Source organism: Gadus macrocephalus, chromosome 15, assembly GCF_031168955.1.
Source record: "Gadus macrocephalus chromosome 15, ASM3116895v1".
Classification (NCBI taxonomy): Eukaryota; Metazoa; Chordata; class Actinopteri; order Gadiformes; family Gadidae; genus Gadus; species Gadus macrocephalus.
Window position 1 is genome coordinate 22,010,055 of NC_082396.1, and position 24,491 is coordinate 22,034,545.

General features: G+C 41.8%; 1 protein-coding gene across 2 annotated transcripts in view; it reads right to left on the reverse strand.

Annotated features, from left to right (window-relative positions):
• Window positions 1-24,491, reverse strand: part of mcm8 (minichromosome maintenance 8 homologous recombination repair factor) — a 43,706-nt gene that overhangs the window by 8,432 nt on the left and 10,783 nt on the right. For both annotated transcript variants that reach the window (XM_060073678.1, XM_060073677.1), the window contains exons 2-14: window positions 10,296-10,574; window positions 10,071-10,136; window positions 9,716-9,798; window positions 9,262-9,411; window positions 8,882-8,979; window positions 8,547-8,745; window positions 8,074-8,159; window positions 7,559-7,704; window positions 6,916-6,990; window positions 6,449-6,563; window positions 4,721-4,751; window positions 4,453-4,590; window positions 512-572 (exon numbers count right to left, since the gene is read on the reverse strand). In XM_060073678.1, coding sequence (XP_059929661.1) covers window positions 512-572; window positions 4,453-4,590; window positions 4,721-4,751; window positions 6,449-6,563; window positions 6,916-6,990; window positions 7,559-7,704; window positions 8,074-8,159; window positions 8,547-8,745; window positions 8,882-8,979; window positions 9,262-9,411; window positions 9,716-9,798; window positions 10,071-10,136; window positions 10,296-10,536 — 1,489 coding nt within the window. In that variant the 5' untranslated portion in view covers window positions 10,537-10,574. The remainder of the gene's footprint in view (window positions 1-511; window positions 573-4,452; window positions 4,591-4,720; window positions 4,752-6,448; window positions 6,564-6,915; window positions 6,991-7,558; window positions 7,705-8,073; window positions 8,160-8,546; window positions 8,746-8,881; window positions 8,980-9,261; window positions 9,412-9,715; window positions 9,799-10,070; window positions 10,137-10,295; window positions 10,575-24,491) is intronic.

Genomic DNA, 24,491 nt, shown 5'->3' on the forward strand with positions numbered 1-24,491 from the left:
CGGGTTTCAAAAAACATTCGCGCTCATGTTGCCAAAGACGAAATAACATGATACAGAAAACGGATCGCTAGATAACACTTGTTTTTACTTTATATTTGTATTGTATTTTATTGTTTAATCAAATTTAACGCTAATAAATGTAATTTGTAAGTGTAAGTGTTATCTGTCTTGTCACGGTCAATGTTATCGGTCTTGTCACGGTCAATGAACAAGTGCGAATGAACGAGCTTGAAGGTTCGCGAATGTTCGTGAACCTTTCACTTCATTCGACGCGATCGTCCGTTGCCAGGCAACGGACGACGCGATCATCTGTTGCCAGGCAGGTTTGGAATGGATTACGTATGGATGACGTGCCCGGTACAAATTTGGCACCCGGTACAAATTTGGCGTGACACCAGTGGCTGATACGCCACTAACAGCGCAAGCAGGCCAATGGCAACCAAGCACGCAGTTCTTCCTCCCTCACTTTAAAAACCACCAGCCGCCACTGATATATACACATAAGACATACCTGAAGTACTGGTGCTGTTTCCACAAACATAGATTCCTCTGGGAGCCACATTGCACAAGGCCTTTAGTTGACACACACACACACACACACACACACACACACACACACACACACACACACACACACACACACACACACACACACACACACACACACACACACACACACACACACACACACACACACACACACACAGACAGAGAGAGAGAACAAATGGCACATTGTGTACATGATATCTAATGTAATTTTAATATACACTACATCAATTCAGGGAGGCAAAGAAAGGCTGAACAATTGTGACAAAAATAATAATTGTGATTATTTAGCCCAATATTGTGACTATTTATTACAATTAACAGATCCTTTAGTCAATTAGCCCTATCTTGCCTCCACATGACTTTGAATGGTGCTCTGTATCTAGCGGTATGATTCTTTAGATAGCGTATGGACAAAATTCCTCCGAGCGCCCTTAATGCCATTGCCTGTTATTCATTAGAGCGCTTATTGCAGAGTTTTCCCTGTTGTCATTCCATTTTAAAAAGGAACATTCCTCAAATATTTGTCATGACCATGTCAGGGATTAGGACAAGGTGCGTTTTGTCTGGTACATACGAAAGACAGTCATTAAAAGCAAATACTATCAAAGGAAATGTACAGGCGTTGTGATATGTACTTTCAAAATAAAAGCCCAACTAATTGAAAAATGTAAGCTTATGCCAGTACCGTAGTTTTTGGAGATTTAAAAGGAAACACCCCGTTATCACAGACTTATTCCACATCAGAGTTATAGTTCACGACCCCATAGTGTGACCCAATAAGTTTCAAGACATTCTGATGCATAGTTTCAAATTAAAAGCCCACCAAAATTCAAATATGAGACATATTACATATGATTTTGGATTCAATTTAAAGGAAACACCCTGTTATCACAGACTCATTCCATTTCAGGGTCATAGTTCACGACCCCATAGTGTCACCCAATAAGTTTCAGGACATTCTGATGTGTAGTTTCAAATTAAAAGCCCACTAGATATTGAAATATGAGAAATATTAGAAGTGATTTTGGATCAATTTAAAAGGAAACGCCCTGTTATCACAGACTCATTCCACATTAGGGTTATAGTTCACGACCCCATAGGCTAACCATGTAGGGTTCAAGAAATTCTGATGTGTAGATTTATTAAACCCTCTCCATGTAAAGATTTCTGACGTACAATATTTTCTATGTATTATTAAAAATTATAGTTGTGACAAATTATACATAGTTCTCTTATGCATTACTTTATAAGTAATTTCAAAATTCTATCACTACCATTATAATTAGTTATTCCTGTTCGATTTCCCATGTCTTCTTTTGGCCCTATACCTCCACCACATGGGCCTCAATGATGTTCACATGTTTTTCCTGGTTTAAATATTTTCACCAGATTTTGATTTACATTGAAAGTTATTCTTTTCTCTTTGTAGGATCACAGTGGATGAGAATAATACGGTCTTGCAAATATAGGAAACCTATTTTGATGGGTAAGACAAAGTAAAAGAGTGTGAGGATCAACTGTATGTTCAGAGGGTCACCTGAGCTCCATTACTCTACAGGCCAGCCCCATCTTTGCAGAAACCATTTCACCCCACCAGGAGTTCCACCACTGAACCTCTAGGAAGCAGTATAGGGTCTTCATCTATCAACTTTTGTTCACCATTTTATTGTTCTACTTCGATGGATACTGTAACATATTTTTATTCATTAAACATTGCAATATTTTATTAAATAAAAATGCTATTAGTGGCTTAGTCTTATCTATTTTTAAAGTGCAAATACAGTAAAATGTATTCTTCTATTTAAATATGAAGTTTAACTGTAACATATCAAGATTTTCTTCGAAACTCTAATCTGGTTATATCTGGGTGTCAGACTGTGCAGTGATCAAGGCTTTTAAGATACTGTTACCTCATTACAATTGGTTCACTTATTACATTACAGTTTATTTTGCTCCATATGGTATTTAAGTGAACCCAAATGTAATACATTTTTATATTATGGCAAAAAATGCGCCAGTATTTTCTTACATAATGGGTTTTAATACATTTCTTTAATACATTATATTAAGTTGTTACATTGTGGGCTATTACAAGGCTAACTGTATATATTTTTTAAAAATACAATTAAATAATAGGATAATGAAAAAAATGAGTTACTTATAAAGTTTTCTTAATCAAGTTACAAGTATTTTATTTATGTTCTATGAATACATATTAGGATGTCAAAATATCAATTATGTTTTTCACAAGTGGACTGATTGCATTTTAGTATGAACTTTTTTCTTTTATATTATTTTTTATATAATGCAGAATTGTTTGAATAAAGATTTTCAAAAATGATTTTATAAGATGTTTTAATTCAGTTTTATCTTCAGATTGTGGACAGATACATTTGTAGCCTATAAATGGTAGTGTTATTTTTTAAATACATAGAAAATATTGTACGTCAGAAATCTTTACATGGAGAGGGTTTAAAAAATCTACACATTAGAATGTCTTGAACCTTACAAGGTTACCCTATGGGGTGGTGAACTATGACCCTGAAGTGGAATGAGCCTGTGATAACAGGGCGTTTCCTTTTAAATTTAATCCAAAATCATATCTAATATGTCGCATATTTGAATTTTTGGTGGGCTTTTAATTTGAAACTACACATCAGAATGTCTTGAAACTTCTTGGGCAACCCTATGGGGTCGAGACTCATTCCTCAAGTGGAATAAGTCTGTGATAACAGGGCGTTTCCTTTTTTAATTGAATCCAAAATCATATGTTATGTGTCATATTTAAATTTTTGGTCGGCTTTTAATTTGAAACTATGTATCAGAATGTGTTGAAACTTACTGGGCGACCATATGGGGTCGTGAACTATGACCCTGAAGTGGAATGAGTGTGTGATAACAGGGCGTTTCCTTTTAAATTGAATCCAAAATCATGTCTAATATGTCTCATATTTCAATTTCTAGTGGGCTTTTAATTTGAAACTACACATCAGAATGTCCTGAAATGTATTGGGTGACCCTATGGGGTTGTATACTATAACCCTGAAGTGGAATGAGTGTGTGAGAACAGGGCGTTTCCTTTTAAATCTTAAACCTGTTCAAACACTCAATCCGTGGAATGAGTGTGTGAGAACAGGGCGTTTCCTTTTAAATCTCCTATAAAAAACTATTGGCATAAGCTTACGTTTGTCAATTTGTTGGGGTTTTATTTTGAAAATACGTATCACAACGTCCGTACATTTCCTTTGATAGTATTTACTTTTATTGACTGTCTTTTGGTATGTACCCGTCGAATCCTTTTAATTTGAAACTAGTAGTTACCGTAATGGCTAGTATAAACAGGTACAGCAAAAAACTGGGTCGGCTGGCTTGACCGTAGTTGTTTATCAGCGTTACTATAGAGATCATTATGATAGCTGATGTAACAGGAGTCCGGGCATGTGCAGGACCGAACCGCGCTGTATGACCACTGTTACACTGAGCATAGGCTATATATTTCAGGTAGCCTATTTTTGCACCGAAAAGATTTGAAAACCATGAAAGTTTAAACCCCCCCCCCCCCCCCCCAAAAAAAATTAAAAAAATCATATCCCAGCGCCTAGGTTGTGTGAACGCCCCCGTTGAGAAACTCAAACCAAGATGTATGACGGATAGATGAGCAACGTTTGCTACAGTCCACTGGGTAGGCTGGTAGACTGATCTATCCAGCACACATCCAGGTGGACACGCCCACTTGTGATGTCAGGAGAGGCAGATTTTCAAAATAGCTTGTAATGTCTGATCACACTCACACCTGGTGGTATAATATGTCACCTTTCAATGCAATCATTCATAGTGAGGTAATTGCAGGGGGCTTGAGTTATATCATTCCCTTCATGGAGCAGCAGAGGGGTCCTTGTTTACCTGGAGCATCTGGCTCTTGCCCAGGCCGGGGTCTCCAACCACCAGGACATGGGGATCTCCTCGGATAGGCACGCAGTTCCTCTCTGTCCGCTTCTGACGCCCTCCGAACAGAGCCAGCGCCAGGCCCGCCTTCACCAGCTAATCCAATGGTTAGGCCCAACGTCTCATCAATGCACATCCATCCTATAGTCTAGCTATCCAAAACAAGGACTTCCTCGTTTAATGGAGGGATTGAACCCACTGTGTTTTGGAGCAGGAGGGGACTCACCAGGTGGCCGTAGATGGCAGGACACAGGGATCTGGAGGTGGAAAGAAGAGGCGCAGGGGAGAAAAGGGTTAATGTGATTTCACACTACTACTTGGACGCGATTGTTTGTTGCAATGTTTTCCATAAGATTATGAAAAATCTTGGAGCTGAATGGGATCTCACCATGGTCTATTGTTGCCGGCTCTAACCTGCGATAAATCGGTTTAAACAATCACAATCAGGTCTCTTTGTCAACCACGAGTGGGAACAGTAGTTGGTGTTTGGTGTCTCACTCAGGGAGGCCATGACAAACTCCTAGGAGGAGCCGGGGTCAAACCAGCAAACATGTGGTTGCCAGACCACCTGCTTTCCCCCCTGAGCCTCTATCCTGCCGTACTACTGGTATATTCTAGGAGTCTCAGGAGGTCCGTCTGGGACTGGATCTCCTGGATGGCCTACAGCTACTAGTATCTTACTGCACTAGGAGTCTCAGGAGGTCCATCTGGGACTGGATCTCCTGGATGGCCTACAGCTACTAGTATCTTACTGCACTAGGAGTCTCAGGGTGTCCATCTGGGACTAGATCTCCTTGATGGCCTACAGCTACTAGTATCTTACTGCACTAGGAGTCTCAGGAGGTCCATCTGGGACTAGATCTCCTTGATGGCCTACAGCTACTAGTATCTTACTGCACTAGGAGTCTCAGGAGGTCCGTCTGGGACTGGATCTCCTGGATGGCCTACAGCTACTAGTGTCTTACTGCACTAGGAGTCTCAGGAGGTCTGTCTGGGATTGGATCTCCTGGCTGGCGTACAGCTACTAGTATCTTACTGCACTAGGAGTCTCAGGAGGTCCATCTGGGACTAGATCTCCTTGATGGCCTACAGCTACTAGTATCTTACTGCACTAGGATTCTCAGGAGGTCCGTCTGGGACTGGATCTCCTGGATGGCCTACAGCAGGGGTCAGCAACCTTTTCAACATGCAGTGCCAGTTTGACATTTTTCGTTAGAGTGTGCCTGAAGCAACAATATATAAAAAATGAAGCTGAATTATGACACAGCGACCAAAAACATTTCCAGAAGACCTGGAATTGTACTATTTCCATATAGTCCACAATCATGCATCAACATTTTAAATGTTTTTTTGGTTGTTATATTTGCAACATGGGCTTGCAAATTATAATTACATATGTCCCATCTTAAAACACCATTATCAGAAACTCATTCAAAAACATATTTGCACTGCGAGGAATGTAAAAAACGAGAATATATGAGGATGTTGAAACCATCCACATCAATATCTGGATAACCATGTGAAGGCTATGCATACAGCAACAACACCACTTGCAACAATATTTTAAATATTTTCTTTTCTATTACTGACAACATAGGTTTTAAATACTAATAATTGATCCCATTTCAGAACACTGCTTTCTGTAACTAATTTTAACATATTTGCACTGGGAGGAAATGCCCAAATCAGAATAAAGTGCAAAAAAAAAATCTGTAGTAATGATTATGCTGCCGCATTTTGCTGTGAATCTTTTTAATAATAAAATATATATATATTATTTTTTCTTTTCTTTTAAGTGTGCCAATGATTATTCTACCCCGTGCCAGTGGTGGCACGCGTGCCTAGGGTTGCTGACCCCTGGCCTACAGCTACTAGTATCTTACTGCACTAGGAGTCTCAGGAGGTCTGTCTGGGATTGGATCTCCTGGCTGGCGTACAGCTACTAGTGTCTTACTGCACTAGGAGTCTCAGGAGGTCCGTCTGGGACTGGATCTCCTGGATGGCGTACAGCTCCTTCAGACTGAACTCTTCCCCTCCAGAGTCCTGAGCGCCCAGGTCAGAGCGCTGACCTGGCAGAAGAGAGCGTAAGACAGAAGGTTTAACATAACCACCTGTTTGTGGATCACCAGAAAAAACATATTTTAATGCAACACATGTTATACATGCCATTACTTGAACTCAACAATGGAATAAGAGTGAACTTAATGAGAAGGGTCCATTTAATATACAATTTAAAACACTGTATTGAATGCTGCAGACATAAAGACAGACATCAGTTGTCTGGTTTATAGACCAAATTAGGCAAATGCAGCAACACAGACAGAAAGCAAGCAACAAACATGAAATGAGAAGCAAAGGAAAATGATTGAGCAGTAATCTGGTCTTCAGACGTGTACAGGGTGGGTGTTGAGGAGACCGTACCTTTGGTGTTGCTGACTGAGTTGGCTTCAATATAGAGCAGGAACATGCACTGGTCCTTCTTTCCCTTTGAAGTGCCTGCACACACCCAAAAACACTGGTTATGGTGTGTTAAAGACCTTTTCCGAGAGGATTTTTTTAATGTGCGAGTTTGGTTAGCCACCTGGTGGCAAAATAGGGCCCTTTAATACCGCACTATTCTACATCAAAAGACCAGAATCTATAAAGAGGGCCTGAATGACAGTGAAAGAATGTGGTATGACCCGTATGGAGGGCGCCCGGCCCATTAGGGATACGTCAATGGATTTATCAATCAAACAACCACTCAATCCATCTATCATTCAGAAGTTAGAGCGCATTTTAAATCATATTCATACGATGTAAGAGCTATAATTATATCTATATTATGTATATTATGATATCTAGACAACCGAAACGATTTTCTACCAAGATGGTAGAATCATTCGAGCCCGTACAATTAGATCAGAGTAGCGAGGGAGGAGAACTTAGTTTTAAAATGACTTTGCTTCTGCCCTCTCAGTCTTTGCAATCTGCTCGCTCAGCCTTTTCAATGCCAACATGATGGTAACTAGTGCAGCTTTGAGGAACCATGTGCATGTTTCTGTCTGCATATACGAGTGCATACCATCACTAGCCACCCGAACGATCCCTGTGACTGTCACCGTGTCGCCGGGGACACAGCTGTCGCACAGGTCAGAGGTCAGCTGGCACTCCACTGTGCGTGGAATTCTTCCAGCCTCCCTCTGCTCCCCACAAATCAGCTCCTGCACTCTATGCAGCATAAGGAAACCCCATACTTAGCGGTCTGCAACAACTTAACTCAACTCATGAGAAAATTGGTTGGACACAACAAACAATTTCAAGCAAAGGGTAATAAAAGAGTTGTGTTTCTATGTAGGGATCATTTCCATAATGAAAGGATATAATTGGAGCCAATCAGTGGCAGAAAACCCTTTGAGAGGACGGACATTGACAGAGCTATGTGCCCAAGGATACATCCCAGCCCGTTCTGCAGATCACGGCTGCAGGGTTCTCACTATATAATGTTGTCTGCATTGGTCCCTAAGACCCAGAATAGTCTGAGAAAAGGAGTAAAGAAGGATGGGCGCAGTAGTATAGTGTTATTGGTTGTAGACCTACTTGATGGTCTGCCAGTCCACGGCGTGTGTGAGAGGAGACCTTCTATCTGCAGTAAAGGAACGGCTCCGACACTCAGGCTGGGGACACTTTTAGAGCGAAGACAAACATACACACAAAACATGCATATGTTAGTTTATATATTTATTCAAATAAACAGAAAAAATAAAAAACAGACCGGTGTTACACCGCACACTGTCACCCATCATAAAGTGTGACACCAGGGGTCACTGTTGCAAATTTTCTTTAACATGCACATGCGTAAATCGTAGAGGGCCATGAAGTTGTTCACTTACAGAAACATGCACGTGCTTAAAGCGTAGACTGAGTTCACTTCTAATTAACATTGTCTCGCCATCGCTCAGTTGGGATGGGTTCTTTCGTTTTGCTACACCGGGCGATACACCAATGAGTGGCTGAAGCAAAGCGGTTGATTTGCCTCTGTGGTGGCAGCATGTTTGCGTGCGTACATGTACCTTGACCGGTGTGGTGAAGCTTCCGTGGGGCAGCGGGACAGAGTGGGTGTGCGAGCATCCCTGACACAGGAAGGCCATCCTGGTGCACATGGGCTTGATGTTGCTCACTCTGACCACCGTGCCTCTCACACACACCAGGCGGCCGAACACACTGGCCCGCAGTGTGCGCAGGGGGGTCAGTGGCTCAAAGTTATACAGCCTGGAGCGCATAGAACCATTAAAGACCCTCTAACACTGGACTGTGAGTCTGGATGCTATGTCTGGTTCTAGGACTGGATATAAATACTGAATGAAGTCTGGATTAGAGTAAAGTCATCAAATGTTTGATATTTTACCTGGCGTTTATGTGAGGTATGCTAATAATAGATGCAGCCGTATTAAGCGCTTCCCCTTGCAGTTCTGCAGCCTGTTTCTCCAGGTCGGTGGTCAACACCTAAACAAAAAGAAAACGATCCAGAATCTCTCTCTTTGTCAAGAAAAATAAATAATATTCTACAATGGAAAAAATATCCTCCAAAAGTCTAAAAAACATCGCCTGGGGACCAAACCAACCTGCAGCACAGTTTTATCTGGCATAAGCCTCTGGACCACACCCTTTAGATCTCCAGCAAACCAATCACAAATGCATCTGATGTGTGTTTAATAGGATGGCAGTTCAGAGGAGTATACTATGATAGCGCTGTAGGGGTATCGGTCTGTCTGTCTGTCTGTGTACCTGGTGAATGGCCAGTCCTAAACAGTTAAGGACGGCCTCTGGCTTTTCCTTCAGCTCTGTAGCCAGTTCATGGAGCGTGTCATTCACAAGAACGTTCTCCATGAGGTCCGCATAGTCCACCAGAACACTGCCCTGCCGCTCAATGTCATCCTGGGTACGCATAAAACACACACTTATCGACACTGGATTTAAAAGGAAGTACAGATACAGCATTGTATATCTGTCCAATAACCGCAACGTTACAACATTATCACTAAAAAGCAACGTGTCAAGAGTCCATTTAAAATATGTTCGCCGTTACAGCAAATATTTACATTGACTAAAGGCTGAATAACTTTTTTTCGAGATTAACTTCTGTATATTCTTTGATAATTTAGATTCATAATGAACATTGCTGATAGGTTGTTGCATAGTCCATTCCATAGCTGCCAAATTATTGATGGGGCTAACAGACCTTGTGGTAAAGGTCGATCTTGGAGGTGAAGTATTGTTCAAAAACTCTGATCTTCTCCACAGACGGTGAACTCTCAATGAAACCTACACACACACACACACACACACACACACACACACACCTTAGACTGATTATCTCAGGAACTTGAAGATTCTGAAAGCAATAACCAATACCAAAACACTGAACAAATCAATCTCTAAGAAAACTAATATTTTACAGTGATACAATAGATGCCTAAACAGAAACATACAATTTGAGTTTCATTACACTGAAAACTGGTCTAATTCTAAAATCAATCAGTCAGTCATTCTAATATTTGCAAGGATTGAAAATGTATCAAAATGATAAAGCGTACCTTCAGTAAAGTAGAGGGGCCATCCCTTATAAGGACACAAACTGTCTAACGTGGTTTGATAGAACTCTGCAGAGAGAAAGAGGCAATTTGATTTCAATCAATCTATCTATATCTGTATGATAGATAATAATACAAACAAATACACATACAATAACAGAATAATACAAAAACTCTAATCTCATATCACGTTTTCTTTAATGTCCGACATTTCAGAAAGGAACCTACTCCTCTGGCTGCTGAAGGTAGACCCAGCAACCTCTCTTCGTCCTCTTCCCTCTCCACCTCTCCTGGCCCCCTTTCCTCCCCATCCTCCTCCTCGCCCTCCTCCGGCCCCACCTCTCCATCCTCCTCCTCGCCCTCCTCCGGTCCCACCTCTCCATCCTCCTCCTCCTCGCCCTCCTCCTCCTCGCCCTCCTCCTCCGGCCTCACCACTCCACGGGCCGCTCCGGGATCCCTCTCTACTCATCGTTCTCTCAGAGACAGAGACACCTCACATAACCTGGCCTAAAAGTATGAGGATGATATGTAGGGGAGGGTGGGGAAAGATGAGCCAGTCGGTAAATTGACCTGCCCCCTGTATTTAGGCAACCCCCTGCATTTAGGCAAAAATCAGAACACACCCATAATTTATATCTGGCTGTGACCATGGCAAATGGACCTTGGAACATAGTTAGTATGTTAAAGGGGACATTTATGAAAACAGCACTTTTCCTGGGATTTGGGGTGTTACTGTGGGTAGATGGTGCTCCCACACGCATACAAACTTTGAAATAAGTCCGTACATGATTTTTTGAGTGAGATACGCATTTCTGGAAGCAGCCCGCCTCCAGCTACCAAACGAGCGATTCAGTTTCGGCGCCCCCTCCTACGAAGGAAGGGGGCACATTTGAAAATGACATCCCACTTCCCAGGGGCGCAACTGCCTACTTTCTGGGGGGTATGCAGACACATAGCAGGCACCCCCCCCCCCCTTTGATCTGGGCACAAATTTGACCTAAAACACACTGATATCGAATCAAAAAATTCATTTTGAGTGCACCAGGACAGATATCCGGTGTTTTTTTAGAGGCAGCCTTTCTAAGATGCTCTGCCAGTGTAACATCATACCGTGCTATAAGAGATCAAGGATACCCAGATTTCCTAACTGTGCATTTTGTCCCCCTCAGTGGCAGGTTTCTTTCTGCAAGGAAGAGTATGCAGTCGATCACTCGAGTCAACAGGCTCTCTGCAATTCGCTATCAATAGTTTTACCTAGGCATAAACGGGATGCCAATTCTTTCCACATCAGATAAGCATTTATGTGATAACCACTTGTTTCATGGTGCTTCAGTATCTTTGAAAGACACTGCCAGTTATTATACCCCACCACAAGGCGCGTGTCAGCAACTCTAGCTTCACCAAAAAGCTTACATGCAAAACAATACTCTGTTAGAACTGTTGGAGTACAGTAACCAATAGGGGTGGGAAAAATAATCGATTCTTTGATGCATCGCAAATTTCGCAATACTGTGTAGAACGATTCAGTCTCGATTCAGATACGATAATAATCTTATAGTTATAAAGCATCAACTTTAAAACTCAGTTTTTACTGGTTCTATTGACATAAAACAAAGACTTGCATAGAGATTGAAGTAAAACAAAATAACCACAAACGAGTTCCTTTATTTTTCTTGTTATGATCCGTTATATTGTAGGCTCAATTCTGATCAGTACACAGTTGCAAGACAACAGTAACCTGTTGTTTTACTAGTAGTAGATTTAGCTAACCTGAATATTTACAAGCCTCCTCTTGATACACTGACATAAAAACGACTGTCTTTCAACCACTTTGAAAACCTTTCTTTAATCCCTGCGCACACTTTCTCCTTCCCAATCTTTCTTTTTCTATGTTGTGACCCCGAGGGCTTTCTTCTCTGCCTCTCCATATTGAGGTACGTGTCAGGAGATGACAATACGGTTCAAATAAAGACACTGGCGCTCGCCTCCAGGGCGTGGTCGAGGAGGTGCCCACTGGAGCGCCGTGTGGGGAGGAGGGGGGGAGGGCGGCGAAGGATCAGGGGGGGCGCCTTATCAGTGACGTTCCTCCGTTATTGATCATCGCGATATTCCATCGCTTTGGCCCCCCCTCTGGTGCGGCGCCCCTATGCGCCGCATATAGTGCATACCCACTTTTTGCGCCACTGCCACTTCCCCACTCCCCTCCAATCAGAGCATCGCTACGATTTTGTGGACCAGCGGACGAGCAGCTCCGGCGGGGGGAACTCGGCCCTAGCCCTGCAGCTAGGCTCCGGGAGTGCAAACCCTTTTACTGGCGCCAAGCTCACCCGGCCGGAGCTGCTACCGAAGGGAAGTCGGGGGGAGGAGACATGGAATAGAAAGGGATTGTACTCCCGGAGCTGAGCTGCCAGACTGCCGCCGAGCAACCCCAGCCGGAGCTGCTCATCCGCCGGAGCTGCTAGTCCGCTGGAGCTGCCACCTAGCTTCGGCGCCAGTTCAGCTCCCGGAGTACACCGCCGGAGCTGCCGGACTGCGGCCGGACGGCTTTGACGGCGGCCGGCAGCTCTGGCGCGGGGAGCTCGAGGCAGTCCGGTAACTCAGCTCCAGGAGTACAATCCTTTTCTTCTGCATTACTGCCACAAGCATTGGCAGCAGTAGTCATTATGCGCTAAAATGGTCCCTGCCAGTGTTTTTCCATTCTGATGTTTGTGGATGAATCTTTCAGCTACAGCTTTGTTACATTTCCTTGCGATGGTTTGCTAGTTTAACTATACAGCAATACATCAAATTATGTAAGATGATGTGTCCGTTGCGTGGCTGTCTTGTGAGAGCCGTATACGCATTTTAAAAACACCTGTAATCAGCGTGACTATGACTTTCCCAGCCGTTCCAGGTGGGCTCTACCAATAATTTATAGAACACTGGCCGGGACCATTTTAGCGCATAATGACTGCTGCCTATTATGCTTATGGCAGTAGGCCTAATGCAATTCTGCTGAATTATTTGGAGGACTTATAGCCTACTTGTAGTGCCGTATTTTTAACAGTGTGTGGAATCTACAGCTGATCACTTTCACTGAATAAGCTAAATGAATCCCGAACAGTTGAACCTCTGAATTGATCCTGAAAGCCTATGTCCTAGAATAATTCATTTGTATTCCGTTTTAGGCCATCTCACTAAGGGTCACTTAAATGTAGCCTATTTAAGCTCACCAAGTCCAGTATTCAGAATTCAAAGCATATATTCACAAATACGTTCTATTTTTTTGCCAAGCGGAGCCGAAAGTCCTGTGCAAGTAGCCTATGCAAATTAGCCATGTGCGCCAAGATAGACGCAAATTTGTATAGAACTGATTGTTGTGCATTGTTGTGGATATGTAGGCTGGTTAGTTGTGGTCGTTTGTGGTCTTAGTGAAACAGCCTTGCCTTGGAGTTGGAGAAGTTGGAGTGATTGTGTGAATGTGCGAGAGAGAGCGCACCTGCCGTGGTGATGTTGGGCTTGTTGTGGGCTTATATGTGATCAATGATGTATCTGTCTGATCGTATTAGCTGTAGATGGATGGTTAAATAATAGGGATGGGCACGAGTAGTAAATTCCAAACTCGAGTGATCGAAGGAATTCCTCGAGGATCAATCGAGTACTCGTTTAATCAAATCTATTTTTAGAATGCAACGCATCTGCAGCAGGAATAGGCCTGATGACGAACGGCAATATTACCAACCAAACATGTAATGCTTATTCTCCATCAAAACAGAGTTATGAGAGTATTCATTATTTATTTTTGCAAATGTTCAAAACACATTTTCCTTACAGAAATAAATATGCGTCTCACGATTTAATCACGTTGAACCAAGGCCTTTAACAGTTTAAAAAAATAAAAAAACGAAACAAGTAGCCTAACCATTGAAAATAATTTAAAGCTGCAAATAAAACGGCAGCAAATGGACTATGGAAATACTCAGCGTTGTGATCTTCACTACACGGCCGTGATTACAGCTGCGTCTTGCGGCGGTGAAAATAGCCGACACACTTGGTCTGCTTTCCCGAACTCACCGTTGTGTTTCAGGAGCATATGTTGCCACATAGTACTTGTAGTACTCTGGTAGCTCGATTTCGCTTGGCATATTTTACATTTCACCTTATGATCTCCTATTTCTTTAAAGTATTTAAATTCTTCGCTGCGCTTTGCTTTAACCGCCATCTCAACTTTTTGAATTCTGGCGTGTCTGCACACGGAACGGCACGCGCCACACAGAAATGGATACATTTAATTTGCTTTGTTCCCACGGCATGCGTTAGTGGCCCCGCACAGAAAATTGATACATTTGCTTCAGAAAACTTTGTGTGTGTATAATATGCAAACTCGAGTTCGCCTGTCCACCAACCGAGTTCATTTGTAACGAGGAGTACTCGAGTAATCGATTCCTCACGCCTATCCCTATTAAATAATGTCACAAGATCGGTCATACTGCAGGCTCTCATTTGCAAATGCACTGATTGTGTGCCCGTCTCCGATATGCTATATACCTGGCATTTATTCAGTTCATGTTCTTCTGAGTGCGCAAGAATGGTGCCAATTATTGTCGTGTTTGCATTGTAATGCACAACTTTGCCTCTCCCCGTTATAAAATAACGTGCATCCCAACAACTTTAGCCAATGCAGGCTCCTATTGCTTTATCAGTGTGTTTAAAGTGTGTGTGTGTTTAAAGTGTGTGTGTGTTTAAAGTGTGTGTGTGTGTGTTTAAAGTGTGCGTGTGCGCGCGTGTGTGTGTGTGTGTGTGTGTGTGTGTGTGTGTGTGTGTGTGTGTGTGTGTGTGTGTGTGTGTGTGTGTGTTGTCATGTTGGCTATAGATATAGATTTATTGTCTTGGCTTGCTTGCATCCATGAAATATTGTAATGTTATAGCCTAGCTGGCTACTGCATATCGAGAACAATCTGGGGATGAGGACATCCCCGAATATTGACTGGTATTTCGCACACTGCCATCTCAATATATAGCCTAACATATACAAATATATCACTGTACTAGACACAAATGTATTTTCCACTAGCTAGTGGTGGTCATTACATTGTAGTGAAACTAGTAAAGACAACACAGCTTTATGTTACGGCGAAACATGGAGGCACTGCAGCTCTCGACAATGCGTTACTTTAGTCTGGTATTTCTCTTCACTGATTGGTTAGACAGCCTTCAAACTTTGTAGTCCAGCAAAGAAGAGGGAGGGGCTCGTTCTGCATACCTAATAGCCGGAGTGAATAACTAATAGCCGCGGCTATTAGTCATTCAAAAACCGTACGGAATTCCTGGCAAACCGTACGTAATCCGTATGGATTCCGTGAGGTTTTGCACTTTTACCGCGCCATTCTAGGGCCAGTTAGTGGCCTCCTTGGCTTTCCATAGAAGTGCGCCATAACACCAAAATTAGAACAGTTATCCAAATAACAAGGAAGTGTACAACACTTGCTTTACAGTCCTGGAAACTCTATATCTAAATAATATCATATAATACATAGATATCTATATCATATAATACATATTATCACGGCCAAAAGCAGTGTGCGCCTCCTGACGATATTATGAATCACAAACGACTTCGTCGGGTTCTGCAACATCTCTGGTTCTTCCACTTTCACATCAATCTGAAGTAGACTGAACCGCACGCTGCCTGCTGCTGGCTGCCCACTGCCGGTGGTGCCTCGCGGCAACCGGCGACATGACGCAGTTCATGTACTTCAGGGAGTCAAAGCCAAAGTTCCTTTCCCCCAATTTTTTCTCAACCATGGCTGAGATAACCCCCACTACAGTCTCGTTGTGGAAATACAAGAGACGTCAAAGAACCGACAAGAAACACTTGCGATACAGTGTGTATTCACACACACACACACACACACACACACACACACACACACACACACACACACACACACACACACACACACACACACACACACACACACACACACACACACACACACACACACACGTCTCATTGGCGGGCCAAGTCTCTGGGCGGGCCAGGCAGAGTAAGGGAGGAGCTTACTGCAGTGTGATGATATAGGAAACCACATTCCAAATCAGCGCGCAGAACACCTAGTTCTCGTTTTACACCAAAAGCAAGTTTTAGCCACTTGGAGACCATAGGCAGGCTAGGGGAACTCATATTTATGTTAGAAAACCTCATAAAGTAAGATTTTCATGCCATGGCACTTTTAAAACATAAGTCAGTGATTCTGATAGTGTTTAGCACAGCAGAGAAGGCCTTGCTGGCCCTGACAGCCCACCACTGCAATAGACCTACTTCAGCAACTGCCTACTACTTTAGCTACTGCCTACTACTTCAGCTACTACTACTACTGCTACTTCTACTTCAGCTACTACCCACTACTTCAGCTACTCCAGCTTCTACTAATACTCCAGCTACTACTACTCCAGCTACTACTACTCCAGCTACTACTACTACTTCAGCTCCTGCCACTACCTCAGCTCCTGCCACTACCTCAGCTCCTGCCACTACCTCAGCTCCTGCCACTACTTCAGCTCCTGCCACTACTTCAGCTCCTGCCACTACTTCAGCTCCTGCCACTACTTCAGCTCCTGCCACTACTTCAGCTACTACTTCTACTTCAGCTACTACTTCTACTTCAGCAACTACTAATACATCAGCAACTACCAATACATCAGCAACTACCAATACATCAGCTACTACTACTTATACTTCGTCAACTACTACTACTACTACTTCAGCTACTACTTTTCAGATTCTTCAGTTCAATTAATTTTACATTTCTTCAATTTCAGCAATGCTTTGTGCTTTTCAGTCAGCATTCAGTAGGGCCCGACCGATATTGATTTTTGAGTGCCGATGCCGATTATTTTCAGAGAAAAATTACGATTACGATTTAATTGGCCGATAAAAAACAACAAAAAAAAGCATATAAAACGTAGTTTTTGATACCTTAAATATACTAGGGCTGCAACTAACGATTATTTTGATAATCGATTAATCTGTCGATTATTTTTTCGATTAATCGATGAATCGGATATAAAAAAATAAATAAAAAAAATTGTAATTGCCGCATCTTTATTCAAAAACTGAACATTACTTCAAATTCACAGTGCAGACTGAAGTGTAAAAAAACCAGGTTATTGCTCCAACGTCCCGGAACTATTAAAAGTAATATTAAATAATAAAAAGATTAAAAAAACATAACTGGGATAACACAAAAAAACAAAACATACAATGTATGATATACTTTTATATGTATATAAGGGATGTCCATGGTTAACCGGTCAAACCTATTGAAACCATTTTCGAGACTTGCTTTAATTGCTGATAAGATGACGATGGTTCAAGATAGGACATTAAACAGGTCATAATTCGATCTTTACTATCTATTTTATATTACTGGGAAAACAAGTTTTCACCAAAATCTCTATTTTTTTTTTTTTTTACTGCTGCATTTGAACGCATCAATCATATTACTGAGCCGATCTGAACACATCACATTTGACACTGTTTGTGACCATTGGTTAGTTGTTTTTTTTAAGCTAACTAGCTCTATATCCTGCCGATTTTAACATGGATTTAAAAACTGCATTACTATTTTTAACTGACGGGACTTTCTACACCGTCCGGTTGTGTGATTACTACCGCTGCTTTGAATGACTGTTAATGCACGCGGTGCCGACTCCGAGCCCGTCTGCACAACGTCTGCAGCAGCAGCAGCTGACAGAGTTTTCGTTTGGACTAGACGGATACTGAGTTGAGGGAGTTTTTTTTAACCCAAAGACAGTGAAGGTACAACACTTTTATGTAGGCCTACAGTGCAGTTTTAAGATATGACCAAAATACAAGCTGTGGTCGCTCACACAGCTCGCTGTGGGCAAGTTAGTTATAGAAGAAGTCTAAACTGCAGAAAATAAACACATCCAAGCTGCCTTTTAAGGATACCTTGGAATATCTGTCTATTTTTCAACCATCGGACCCTAGTTTACGACAAAAACAACCCAATTGACGGCAGCTCCTTTGCCGCGTGGTTTTTTAGAGCCACGAGTATTAGAGGGGGCGGTCGATAGCAACCACCATAGCAACCATGACGGTCAAGTGACTGGATTCAGCCCCGTTGAAAAAAATAGAATACCTCCCTACACACTCAGTAGTAGCTTAATGATATTTAAATTATTATGACCATGAAGTCTTTATTTGCATGGGTTTACATTTCGTTGTGTAGCATGGAAAAATCGGAGGAACACTCCCATTCAGAATGCATTGGTTTACACTTCGTTCTTTGGAGCACGGTTATTTTTATTTATTTATTTATTTTCCGTTTTTGAGGAGTTCCAATGGAAAAATCCAATGGAAAACCCGTTGGCTTTTTGTCAAGGGAACCGAGGGCGACGCTCACTTCCGGGTTTGCCAACATACGTCATCCCTCTCCACCACTATACTGTAAAAACACATGTTCAAGTTGAATGATAATGCATGAATTTATTCTTTATTCTGCCATAGTAACACGGTAAATAAATGGCAAAAATAGGCTGAGAACGAATTCGTATTTACGATATTGTAGCGACCCTGGGACAGTTAAATAGTTTGTGTGTTATGTGTTGCATTGTATTTCGTTGTCCGTTATGCCAGTTGTTCTGTGTGCATGTATTGTAATGTTCTTCTTGTCAATCAGTGTGGGGGCGAATCATTAGGTCAGCTGGGGGAGGGCCTTGGAAGAACACGAGGGTGGGGGCCTGCACGTGAATGAGACCGTGTTGGGGGTTGCCGGGGTAACCGGGGTTTGTTTTGGGTGGGATTTCTGCCGTTGGTTACGGGTTTCAGTGACCTGGTTTTGGTTCATTAAAAGTTCCTTCAATTACTAATGACTCGACATCGTTATGTCACCGGCGAGGTCATTACAATATGTTCAATAAAACTTAATCACGGACAAAATACGTTTTTTAGACAAACGTAATTGAAAATGCCGAATAGTTCTCTGGGAATGTAATTTTGATGAGAAAGGGTTGCTCTGTCAGTTGTCAAAAAAAGCGCACGGACGTGGCCTCTATAGCAACGACCTCAGCTACCCAACACTGAACAAAAAAACGATTGTTTCTCTCAATCAAAACACAAAACAGGACAACTGATGCCCATAAACTTAACCCATACATGTTTTGTAATTAACAAGGACACGTTGGTGTATTTGTGTCGAGGAATGTCACAGATTTCACTGTAAAATCGCCGTTAATGTGCAGACATCGGGTCTTCCGTTAGCCAATGGGATGAATGAATGCTCATAGCTTGATACATTGCCGTGGAGTGATTACATTGCAATGAGTGGAAAACCCCCTGCGTCGAAAAAAGAAGCACATGGTCCTGCGTTAGCCAATGGGATGAATGCTCATAGCGTCTCTATGTGCAGCCATCGGCTCCCCCGTGAAGTTGTTACATTGTAAGGAGTTGAAAACCCCATGCGTCGAAAAAAGAAGCGCAAGGGTACCCTTTTGCGTCAGAAACTGAAGCCAAAGTCACTGACCGTTCGTCAGAAATCGACTCGCTCGGAGTGAGAATGTGTTGGCAAATACTGAGGGACCTTCCTGACGCCATAGTCAAAGTAAGAACCCATGAATTGAAAACTTTATTATTTATTAAGTGAACATTGCTGTACTACTCATAATAATAAATACTACTAATTATAATGATGATAATAACACTGTGGGTGTGGATACATACATTTAATGTGATTATTTTTATAATTTCAGGCTATCAAAACCAGATTTGCTGATGTCCTGGGAAATGAAGAGGCGATGCTTGCTGCCGTAACTCTTTCAAAATTCAACTTCGCTGGCTGCGGTCACAGGAGTTAAAGGATAAGGCTAAGGCAAGTTTGCTGGCAGAGTGCCGTAAAATTGTCCACGAAGAACCACAGCCAGGTACCAGCAGCACATCTTCACATCACACAGATTCAGCCAAAGAGCTATTTCTTTGCTTTTGAGGAGGATGAGGAGGAGACCTCCTCTTCAGCAGAAAACCAGGTGGCAGACTATATTAGATCTTCAGCAAAAAACTCTGTGGATTTTCTCTCATCAAGAAAATGTCACTACGTTACAATGCTGCTACTCCATCTAGTGCACCTGTTGAGAGACTGTTCAGCCTGGGCAAACTTGTTTTCTCTCCGAAGAGGAACAGACTGTCAGACAAAAGATTTGAAAAGCTTCTCCTCCTACGTTACAACTAGGGCCCGACCGATTTATCGGCCTGCCGATTTAATCGGCCGATTATAGCCTTTTTGAAAATAATCGGCATCGGCCAAAAAGACGCAGATTACAACCGATTATTATTATTATTTTTTTTTTTTTAAATGTTATTGCGATTAGTATCCTGCAGATTGCGCTCCTACTCGCCTTGCTAACTAACAACTTTAGCTGGAGTAAAAAAGAGGAGATTGAATTTTACCATACAACATGAAAGCACGCTCGCTCAGGCAGCTGCGCGCTCACCTCACCAATGTACACAAGACGCGTTGTTTGAGCATGTTGTGCCTGTTTTTCTTTAGGTCCCAGCCATGTTAATTTGTTATACTGTAGACTAACGGTGAGACCATACTGCTCAGCACGCATGTGTTAGTCACTGCTCACGAGCGCAGCACATTGGGAGTTAGTTATTTATTTTACATTTTACATTACACTCATTTTTGACTGTAAATGTATTCTAAAACACTCAAAGGTTCTGCATTCAATTCACATATTCGTGAAAAGTGTTTAAAGTATATTTAAGGTATCAAAAACTACGTTTTATATATATATATATATATTTTTTTTTTTTTTTTTTTTTTTTTTAAATCGGCCGATTAAATCGTAATCGTAATTTTTCTCTGAAAATAATCGGCATCGGCATCGGCACTCAAAAATCAATATCGGTCGGGCCCTAGTTACAACCACTGGTTTAATCGTTAGATGAGGAGCATTTCAGTATAGATAGATTAATGCATTGATCATTTTCACTGAGAATGAACAACGTTCAATGGATAGTGCTCTGTTTATTGTGCAATGATACACAGGTACAGAGATTTGCACTACTTAATGGCCAGATCATCCTTCGTTTCTTTTTACCCAAGTTTACATTCGTGTGTTTTGCACTTGATTGCAAAGTGTCAATAGCTGAATATTATTCATTTTTAACAATTCATTTTGTTACTGTTCTGAATATTTAAGAGTTGGATAGTGTTCTGTTTATTGTGCAATGGTATACAGGTACAGAGAATTGCACTACCTAATGATCAATTTTCCTTTGTATCTTTTTACCCAAGTTTACTTTTTTGGGTATTTGGTTTTGTACTTGAATGCAAAGTGTGTGAATATTATTTTAATTTTCAATATTAAATTTTGTTACTCTACTGAATATTTAAGAGTCGGATAGTGTTCTGTTTATTGTGCAATGGTATACAGGTACAGAGAATTGCACTACTTAATGGCCAGATTTTCTTTTGTTTCTTTTTACCCAAGTTTACATTTGCACTTGAATTCTATTTTCAATATTTATTTTTATATGTTTTAATTCTATGCATCATATGGCAGGCTGCAATCTATTGAGTTCAAATGAATACCAAATGTTCTAAAATACTGTATATAGTGTTTTTATTATCAGTTAATAGAAACAACTTTGACGTTAAAGATGTTATAGAACGTAACAGCGTTATAGAACATGAAAAATAACGCCAGTTACTTTGCTGAGTAACTAATTATTTTTACAATGTGGTAACCGAGTTACTAACTCAATTACTTTTGGGGAGAAGTAATTTGTAACTGTAACTAATTACTTTTTAAAAGTAACTTGACCAACACTGACCACCTCTCTTTATATTTACGGCCCACAGCCCACGGAAAAAATCGTATGCACTCGCAGAATGCAAAATCAAATTCGATTGACCGTATACATGCACGCTTAGTTAAAGGCCTACAATGCAGGATCGGCCATTTCTTCACAGTTTTCTCGGTTTGGGCTCACACTTTTCTCTACACAGCTCTGTATTTGTGTTAAAATAAACCCCATGCTTTTTTATAGTTGACGGGGAGATGTTATATTCTAGAATAGAATTGTATTATCTTTGGTTGTTGAACAGAAAGATCAATGTAAGAGTGTTGGCCAACATAATACATAACGACAGCATGAACAATTTGCGCAGCAATCATACATTTAGGTATCTGCTCAAGTACTTCACTTGTGTAAGGAATTACAGGGAGATCAGGGGTTGACACTAATGGTTGCCCGCTTGCCCGGGGCAACTAAAAATAATGTTTGGGCAAGTTGAGATTATTTCTGGTTGCCGAAAGGGCAAGTGCATTTTTTAGGGTTTGTTCATATATAATCATATATATTTAAGAGTTTTTAAAAACTGCCAAGCAACCATTTTCTTCCGTAAAATCACACAAAATAGATATATTTGCAATTGATCAGCTCGCCGTCTTCTCTTCTTTCGGACAGCCAGTTAACAGACACACAGCGCTACTGCGCGAACATATCCCCGCCTCCTGTCACTCACTCGCAGTGCGGTCTCTGGCAGTGATTCGGCAATAGTCTCAATGCTCTGTGTGACGGTGTTAAAGGTTGGGTATGGGATTTGCGAAATGCCAGCAGATTTTGAAAACACACAACTCAAATGTTCCTACCCTCTCCTTCAACGCTGACTCTGACTCCACCCATTCCAAGTACATGGACGCGCAATCATGCACGAGCGAACACAGATGCGCGAGAGCGAGCCATTAGCTAGTTAGCTAGCTCCAGTAGCTACCACAGGATAACAACAAACAGAAGCTTGCTCTGGGTCACGAGCTTTGAGTACGTGCACGAAGGGGTCGCGAGGGGGAGTGCAGTACGACCGTTTAATTGACGTACTTACTGTCCAATGCCATTCGGTGGGTCTGGAAATCATTGGCTGGAGTTTTTCAAGCCCTGCCCATTCCAAAGATGATTGCCTTGTTTAATTTTCATGTCAGTACTTCTAACTCAGTGGCTGTAAGTGGGTTATGAAAAGCATTTCAAGTAATTTTGCAAAAATGGCCAAAAAAGAGAATTCCATACCCAACCTTTAAAGGTTAGCCAATACATCTAGCATCTCAAGTGCAGCGCCGCCGCGACCGTTTTAGGTAGAGAAGGTAGACGGAGTAGTGATGGAGGAGTGCGGTTTGGAAGTACTTTAGATTAAAGCAAATGACCAAGGAAAGTCAAAAGAATCATTTCAAGTCATATGCAAATGCAAGAACACAGTTTACGGTTTCATAACTGTGCACATGCACAGCAATAGCGATCTTTTTCACAAAATTGAAACTGCACAAACTATATATTATTTGAAAGCTGAGCCTCCACCAATTCCGGCAATCTAAACCATATCATTCTGGGACTAAAACTCGCAAGTAACAACTTAAGGAGAAACTTCCCCTTTTCTTTTAAAAATCAAAAATGAAATTTTACCTTTGTGATTTTTATCCACAAAGTTAAACCACCATAAACAGATAATCCAGTGGCCAAATTTTGCAACTAAACATGGTGTTTACAATAAATTCCTTAAAGAAGGTTTCTTAGGAAAAAGGTAAATTGCCTTCAATCAGAACACATGTTCTTCAGCGCAATCTAGTGGCCATATGTGTATTTGCGAATGTTTGGCTTGGTGTCATTCGATTATATTTGCCCTGAACTTTAAATAGAGGTTTCAAGTGTCAAAATGGTAAGATATCTGTTATCTGCTATGAGACACCTGTTTGTGTCTCATAGTACGACAGTGATACCAACTGATAATGCAGGGCTCCAGAGTGCGCCTAATTTGGGCGCACATGCGCCTAGAATTCGGGGTAGTGCGACCAAATATTTTATTTGGGCACACCGGTGCGACTGAAAATTTATCTGGTATAATTATTATTATTTATTTTTTTACAGAGCAGTCTATTCATAATATTGTAATAACCACGGAAGAGGCAGTGAATGAAGTATTGATTAGACAGCGATTTATTAGACACCTAATAAACCGTTGGAACACGCAAGACCGGTAACAATAGCAACGCCGGTAAACAAACCCGCGAAGCCCAATCCAGGGGCCTGTACTACGAAGCTCGATTAGAGGGTTAGCGAGGTAGGTTGAGCTGAAAGCCTGGGTTAGCTGTACCATGAAAGTCGATCTCTTTAAGCGTCGCTGTATCACCATGGTGACTTACGCTCGCAACCAAACCTGGTCGGGAGCAACTTTTCAGCGAGTCTACCCGGAGATCGGCTACTTATATCGGCGTGCGCAGCTTCCTAGCCCCTCCTCCGATAATGGCGTCACCATTTGTGGGTTTTCCCATGGACCTTGGCGCACTTATCGTACAGGCGTCTCTCCGGAGACAGAGGGTTTTTCGGGACAGAACCGATCCCTTGGCATTGTCTGACGATTGTTCTTT